The sequence below is a fragment of the Dreissena polymorpha genome, chromosome 2, assembly GCF_020536995.1.
Source record: "Dreissena polymorpha isolate Duluth1 chromosome 2, UMN_Dpol_1.0, whole genome shotgun sequence".
In the NCBI taxonomy this organism is placed as follows: Eukaryota; Metazoa; Mollusca; class Bivalvia; order Myida; family Dreissenidae; genus Dreissena; species Dreissena polymorpha.
Genome location: NC_068356.1, coordinates 98,319,141 through 98,327,626, shown reverse-complemented (window position 1 = coordinate 98,327,626; position 8,486 = coordinate 98,319,141). Strand labels below are relative to the sequence as shown.

The 8,486-nt window shown below is 36.3% G+C and overlaps 1 protein-coding gene across 3 annotated transcripts in view; it reads left to right on the top strand.

The window, feature by feature from the left end:
* Positions 1–2,684: 2,684 nt before the first annotated feature.
* Positions 2,685–8,486, top strand: part of LOC127868199 (uncharacterized) — a 36,786-nt gene continuing 30,984 nt past the window's right edge. For all 3 annotated transcript variants that reach the window (XM_052409853.1, XM_052409852.1, XM_052409851.1), the window contains exons 1-2: positions 2,685–6,230; positions 8,304–8,441. In XM_052409853.1, the coding sequence (XP_052265813.1) occupies positions 2,942–6,230; positions 8,304–8,441 (3,427 nt within the window). In that variant the 5' untranslated portion in view covers positions 2,685–2,941. The remainder of the gene's footprint in view (positions 6,231–8,303; positions 8,442–8,486) is intronic.

Genomic DNA, 8,486 nt, shown 5'->3' with positions numbered 1-8,486 from the left:
GGCTCCGGTTAGCCCCGAAACAAGTGGTGATGCTAATAGATTCCAGAACTCTAAATCAATTTACAGTGAAGATACATCTCCAAAGGGCAAAATAAATGTTGGATTATCATTTGACAAGTTCCAAGCAAAGGAAGGCTCAATTATGAAACCAAGTTTGGAAAGCAAAAAAACACACCATATCCATCAGTTGGGGCATTGGCCTCTACCTTGAGCAAACAGAATAGGACCAGAATGGGACCTAATTCAACAGGGTTGAGGAGAACAAATGCCAATCTTGAGAAGTTGGAGCAATATCAGCTGAAGTTCAAGGTGACTTAGGCATCATGCCAAAGATAGTTAAGCACAGCAGTGGCTCAAACGAAGAGGTTGTAGAAATTGCTAGTACCTGGAAGCAGGTTCAGTCAGTTCTTAATCCTGCTAAAAACACTGAAAAGAAATACAGTCAGGAATTTAAAAATCGTATCATTAAAGAATGTGAAAGCAGAGGGCAGAAGTCTGTAGCCTTTGATTTCAAAATTCCCTACAATGAAATATCCAGATGGCGCTTAGAATCAAAAAAATTATCTGATGTCACTGTTAAACACTCTTTAATACATTCCAAATCAGAAATCACAGTGCAAGATTCCAATCTAGTTCCACAGACAAAATGTATACCAAAGAGTGCATCTGCATCAGCTTTGAACCAAGTACTGAAGCCACTTCCACAGGAAATGCTGAACAAGAGTCCCTGAAGATTAAAATAAAACTGTCTGCAATACCACCATATAAACCACCAGAAAAATCCAGCAAGACACAATCGGCAATATGTGATAAAAATAAGACTAGTTCAGATTTCAGCAAAAGTATGGCTTCTAATTTAGAAGAGTCTGTAGCTGTGTCAGAAAGTGCACAACCTATTAAGCCTGAAAATGAAGTAGAGAATATTGCTAAAGGTATAGAAGAAAGAAAAACTTCTGCTGATCTTGATGATGATGCTGAGTTAAGAATGAAAGTTGTAAATTATTGCTTTGAGCAAGGTGTTTTGAAAACTCAAAAGAAGTTTTAATGTCACACGTCAGTCAATTATAGACCTTATGAAAGAGTATGATGAATTGAATAAATTTTCTGTTCAGGCTTACAACAAAGAGGCAGAATATTCTCAGTTGAAAACAAAACTTGTGAGTAGAGAAAAAACAAGTGTGGAAGTGGTAACCACTTCTCAACCAATTGTGTGAAAAATCTTACAGATTATTGTCACAGCTGAATACAAAGATATGGGTAGTGAATTACGCCAAAAATCATGGAATAACAGCTGCCTCTAGAAAGTTCAAAAGAAAGAATTCAACGATAAAATCTTGGTGTAATGAAGTACAAAGACAAGAGACTAAGAAAATTCAAGATGAGCAAATAGCTAAAGAAATTGACTTGCTTGCTGCTAATATTAGCCAAGAGGAAGCTAGAAGATAAGCTTTTTGAAGCCCGGAAGAAACGAATACAGCTAGAAAATGAATTCCGAAACCAGTTTAAGAGAAATGTTGTAGATTATGCAAAGGAATTTGGTATTACTGAAGCAACAAAGAAATTCAAGAAGAAGGCACAGACCATTAAATCTTGGATGGGTCATTTCTCTAAACTGGACAGAGATGCAAAAAAGAAGGAAAAGGAGGAAGGCTCTGCTGCTCCCACAAGTCCAGCTTGTGCACAACTGGCAACAGACAGCTCAATAAAAGAACTTTCTGTGGTATTAAACCTGTTCAGCTTTCACCAAGACATGTATCAACCCATGGTGATAATCAGCCCCAGAAATCTCCTGTTTCTTATAAAGGCAGGACACCACCACAATCTCCAATCTGGGAACAAGATTTTGTGATTAAATCTACCTCAAGTGACAGTCCTTTGAAAATCACATTTTCACCCCGTAGTAGGTCATCCCCAGCCATCGTTTTAGGATCCAGCACAGAAAGTTATGATGAAGATTATGAAGAAGTTGATGATAGTGAAAATGATATTGAAACAGAAGATGAAGAAAAGGGTAGACAGTTTGTTGAGTTTTCAGCTTTTGGATTGAATAAAACGGGGGCAAATAAATCATCATCTAATACTGTTGCTTGGGACAGACAGGATGTCATTATTGATCTGGTAGGTGAAGAAGAGACAGATAAACATGATAACATGCAGTATGAAACAATAACTCAGATAGTAAGAAATAGGAAAAAAGATAAGGCTGGAAATAGGTCTGAACAACAAGATGATATCATTATTACTCCTGAGGAAATTCCAAATATTTTGGAAATGGATGACTTCTCCAATCTGATTGAAAGTGATGCAAATAAAATGTTAAACAAGAAACAGATGATCAACCAAAAGGCAAGGCAAGATGCTACTGTTATTTTTTCTAATGATGTGGCAAGTTATTTGCAAACAGACGAAATGTCTTCATTACTAGAAAGTAAAACTAAATATTCCTTTGAAGAGAATGATCTAACATTAACAGAAAACGGACATTTGAAAAGTGTTGAGGTGTCAGGACATGCAGAAAGTGTAGATGTAGTAGATATCTCAGAGGAGGAAGAAGAGATTGTTGAAATGATACCCTATGAGGACACAGTTATGTTTAAAGTTTTTACTGAAGAAATTGAAAAATTCTTCAAAGATGAAACATTACAGTCAAGCCTAGAAAGAAAATATCTGTAAAAGTAAAGGCATGGGGGCTGATGCAGAAATCATTGCAAATCTTGAAGAAACACTATTGTTTACTGGTGTGAGAAGTACTAGGAACAGTTATGTCAGGGACAAGAAAATAGCTGATGATGAAAGTAATTTCAGTGGTTTAAATAAGTCAAATGAAGATAATAAAGAATCAGAGGACTCAAAGTCAGGTTTAGAAAGTAAACATGAACATAATTCTACCAAAGAAGATGCGAATGCTTCCAATGCAAATCTTAATGAAGATTTTGTCTTGATGTCCAAAACTGATCAAAATGATTTGCAGTGCATTAAAAATCCCAGCATTCAAGAAACTCGACCGCAAACGTGTGTTTTCCAGCTTACTGAAAATGACAAAACATGTGTTTTAAATGAAAATCAGATCAATATAACAGTTGAAGAGAGCAAATCCACTCCTGATTTATATGTGATTCAAAATGAAACCAGCATCCTTAGAAAAGCATCAGACTCATTGAAAGTGGAAAGAAGTATATTTGAAAATTTATCAATTGAAGACCCGCCGAGTTTTGAATCTAAGAATGAAAGTGTGAAGTATAAAGAGGTAGATAATGAAAAAATTTCACTAAACAAATCGGATGTGTCCTTTGGAATATTTGGAAAATTTATGGAGAGCTTCAAATTGCAAGAAGTTTTGGAACAAGGAAATGAAAAGGACAAAGTTTCTAAGGTAAGCAATAAAATCATTGATGAAGATACAAAATCAGAGTCTGGAGAAAGTGATATCAGAGAAAGAAATGAAAGAAACCTCTTTGACTTAATTGTTCCTAAAGATGAGCCCTTGGAAGAAATTGTGGAATCAAAAAGTTTGTTTAAACCAATGAAAAGATCAACTAGATCGACTACGAGAGCATCGACTGTATCTTCAGAGAATTCTGAAAGCCCCCGCGCATCCAAAAAGAAGCCTATGTTCAAATTTCCTAAAATAGCTTTAAATGTAAACTTTGGTGATATTGCCAAGCTTGGTTTAACTAAATTGAAACAAGAAGGAAAAATCAAGTCAGAAAATGATGTTAAATTGGAAGTGAAATCTAATGAAAAATCTGCAGCTGATTGGTTAACAGGTGATAAAATATTGGAAACATTCAATATAGTAACAGATGATGTTGTTCAAGCAGAGGCAGACACTAAAAAAATGGCAGACACTGAAAAAAATGAAGCCCAGTATACTGGTGTTGTCATGGAAACATTTCAGCAATTGAGGCAGAGGTTGATGGAAGACAGGATTGCTCAGAAGGCTGAAAAGGCAAAACATATGCAAGATGACAATACAGTATCTGGTGATAGTGTTGCAGAAACTATTACAACAGAAGACCACAAAGAGGATATTGAAACTGGACCAGAATCAGATGATGAGATGTACAAAGAGTTCACCCCACAGAAAATAGTGTTGATACTAGAGATATCTAAGAAACATGGAATAGCATTTGCTTCAACATCTTTTGGCCTTCCTGCTCACATTATTGTAAATTGGATTATTGAAAAAGACCGAAAACATAGAAAAGTTTCAATATCAGTATCTCTGGAAGAGAAACTTACTGTAGTTCAGAGGTTGGCTAATAAGGAAGATATACAGGCTGTAGCAAATGATCATAAAGTGGAAAAAGAAACAATTGAAACCTGGAAAAATGAAGTGGGTTGGTTATTAGAGAAAAGGGGAATACAAGCTGTACTGGAAAAGTGGAAGAAGGTTGAAACAGTTTCTGAAATGAAGTTAAATGAGGAATTTGGGAAAAAGATTGAAAGGCAAGTCTCGAGTAATAAACAGGATACATCTAAGTTAGAAGATGCTGAAATTTCTATGTGTTCAGACTGTACAGTTGACAAAGGGGAAAAAATTAAAGAAAACCCTGATGAAGGGGACATAACAGCAAAGGAATCAATAACACCAACAAACATTGAAACAAATAATAAAGATACTGAAATATTAAATACATTAGATGATCATGCTCCTATTCAGAATGAAACCAGTGGTTTAAAAACTCTTACAGAAAAAAACAAAGACAAGCCAGAAGTGGATGTAAGAAATGACACATCAGAAGTAGGAAAGGAAGAAGAACTAAGTGCTCCTAAAGTTTTGTTATTTGCAAGAAACACCAATCCAACATTTTTCACAGTTGAACAGAAAGCTATGTGTGTATTATTGACAGAGAAATACGGTATAAATAAAGTAAGCAAAAAGCTAGGGATCAGTAATGGAACATTATGGCGATGGATGAACAGGAAAACTGTTATCAGTGATTTGATTGAGGAGCATAAAGCAGGCTACAAGAAAGTCAAACATATTGAGGAAACTACTAGTGTTACTAGCGAGAGTAAAAATAAAGAAAAGAAAATAGTGAAAGGAACTTATAAGCAGACATTTGACATTCCTGAAATAGCAATTAGTACAAGAAGTAGAACTGTGGCAAAGGAAAATGAAGTGAAAAGCCAGAGAACAAAAGGTTACAGGTCTATTTCACCAAGTAAACTTCCAGCAGTTCTTCAGAATATAGAGAATCTTAATTCCAAGGATTATTCCGTTGAGCAGAAATTGGCAGTTCTTAAACTAGTTGAATTGTATGGTGTAAGGCAGATTCACAAACAATTTCGACTTCCTACTTCTTGCATTTGGAATTGGCAGAATTCTAAAGAAGTCATAGACAAGCTTAATGACGGAAAACCTGTAAGAAAAACTTTTGAAACAGCCTCTGAAAGTGTTGATGATGCTGAGGAAGATTCAGAGGTAGAATTGAACATAGATGTCATTTTAGATAGAACTCTGGTTGCTGTAGAAAGTGTAGACTACATGAACTTCAAAGTCTCACAAAAGGCAGATGTTGTATACTTGATACACCATTTTGGGATAGAATACGTTTGTGAGAAATTGCCACAGATTCCTCGGGGAACATTGTGGAATTGGCGTCAGAGCAGACATGTGTTACCAATTGTAGATGAAATCACCGCAGCTATCAAATGGGCTAAAGAGAGAAAGAGGACAGGCGTTGTGCATATGGATAGGGTTGTGAGCCATAAAGTGGATAAGAGGGACTTAACACAAAAATGGCTTTCAGAATGTGAGGTACCAGCAGGAGGAGAAAGAAAACGCAAGAGTACCAGAGAAGGTTCAATCGAAAGTGCAAAGCGTAAAAAAATGGAGGAGTCTGAAATAAGATCGGAAATAGCTGACAGTGAAAGAATTCTTAGGGCTAGTTCAACATCAAGTGTATGCTCTTTGATTTCTGTGCACTCAGATGATGACTTCGAGGAAATTCTGAGTGATACAGAAATTTCTTCTCCATCAGTGCGATCGAAACGTTCGGTTGCCAGTGTGCCTACTTCGCAGGGCAGCATGCACAGTAAAAAGGGAAACCAGTCGTTGGTGAAAGGAAGTTCAGGGAAAGAGAATTCTCAGAAGACTGGTTCTGTTCAGGAAACTACAAATGATAGTTTGACTGTGAAAATACAAGAACCAATCTATGAAGTGATCAGTATAGAACCCGATAGAAGTGACAGACTTATGGTGTGTTACAAGGTTTCCACAAACGGTAAGGAAAGGAACGATCTTAAGAAGCTTTAATTAAGGTAGTGTTATTCAGGGCTAATCAGCCCAGCTTTGGGACGCTTTTTGGTTTGCCACAAGGCTCTGTCTATAGTAAATTAGCGTCTCGTGCTCTATGAACAATTGCTAATAGGGTCCTTGGCTGTTACCTATGTTTGAATACAGAATTAAAAACAAACTGATTGTTTAAAGCCAAGTAGCCCCTGATGGTCGAAAAATATATCAAATGATTTTGTTGCCTTTATGAGCTTAACTGGGGCCTTTGTTTTGACAATATAGCAGGTATATTTATCATGCATTTCATCAGGTATAGTTATCATCCTTTTCAGCAAGTACATTAGGACCCATTTCAGTAGAAATATTTATTGTTATTTCTGCTGAATTATGTATTATCCGTTTCAGAAGAAGTATGTTTAATCCATTTCAGCAGAAATATTCATTATTTATTCTAGCAGGTATATTTATCATCTATTTTAGCAGGCATATTTTCCCATCCATTTTAGCAGGTCAGTTTGTCCTCACCATTCTAGGAATGGGGCTGGGTCCCTTGGATTGAGAAAAATTGCTGAGTTTTGACTACTGGATACAATTGGGAATTTAGTGTGGTGGGTTTTTTTTCTTCTAAAAAATGCTTCAAATTTGATAAGAAGTGTTTTCAATATTGTCAGGGCTTACTCTGCCATTCGCCAAATTAGCCAATGGCTACAAATAAGGAAATTTTGCTACAAAAAATTCCAATTTGGCTACAAGGATTTCTACATAATCACCCATAAAATATCCTAAATAGTAAAAATTGAGACATAAAAAGGTACATTTGGCTACAGAAAATTTTGGGCCAGAGGGAGCCCTGATTGTCAGGGATCATATTTTTTTCGGTTTTGTCGGTCCTAGACCGATTGGGGTCATGAAAGACCGATTTAAAATTCTAAACAGTTGGTCCGATTCTGTCCTGACATTCGTAAAAACGATGTTAAGTCTATAAGTTCCCAATAAAATTCGCTATGCAAGCTCTGTCTGGCTAAAACGTACCATCGCTTATCCCTTTATTGCCCCCAATTAACAACCCGCTTCTGCTATTCGAGTGGACCAGCGTTGTTTTTGACACCTTATTGGCGATTTATCGGCACTTATTGATTTTATCAGGCATTCACATCAGTGTTTTTATGTTCTCTAATTGCTATCGAAAGATGTATCATAAAGAAATAAATGCCAATGACACTATTATCCTGTGTATTATACCACCTAAATCCTGTCAAAACACCGATTTTGTACATCAAACAAATTTGATGCTGACCAATATGCATTGATGTTTCACATACATTAACTTTCATTTTCAACTGATTGTCAGAAAATAATTTGTAACATATTGCATCAATCTAAATTTAATGCTAATTGACGATTGGTCGAATAAGAAAAGTGCTCATTGCGCTCAAATTGGGTCACACGATTTACATATGTTCAAGGGGATATCCCTGTACCGATTAGATGTCAAATAGAGGCATACGGGGAAACCCCACAATTCAGTTTATGTGTGTTTACTTCCGGAAAATGGAAAACGCTGTGTTCACGAATTTCTGAAACACATGTATCGTCAAAATTGGGCAGAAAATTAGAGTTTTTGTAAGTAATATGCTGACTAAAGTAAAGGCGGAATGATCGTTTTAGGTGTCCTGCTTTTTGGTCTAAATTCCCAACAATTTTTAATGGAATGTCCCGATTTGGACCTGAAAAATTCTGGCATGTATGGATTTCGGATGTAATTTTTCAAATACTTTTCCCCCCATTCTAAATCCAGACCAATTGATGTTGTTGGAAAATATGATCCCTGCTGATCGTATTTTCTAAGGTTAAACTTATAAAGCTGGATGGGAGATGAACTAAATGTTGAGATCCAAAAAATTAGAACAAGTGTAGATGGATTTTTTGGAAACCTTCAATTGGACATTTTAAGGTTCCATTTGGGAAAAAAATATACTTTTTTCCATTGGGAATCGGGCTGAATACTGGCCTCAAATTTGAACGAAAAAAACACTGCATGTATATTCATCATCCATTTCAGCCATACTCTCTAAGCCCACAGAGCCTGGTTCCAAGCGTGCGCTCAGTGACACCACGTCTTCTGCCCAGCCTCCGGCCAAGAAGAAAACAGTGAACCCGGAAAAGGATGAAGACTTCACACATGTTGAGGACAAGACAGGTATTTAAAGCTCTAGACTGTAAACTTAAAAAATGTCATTTTCTA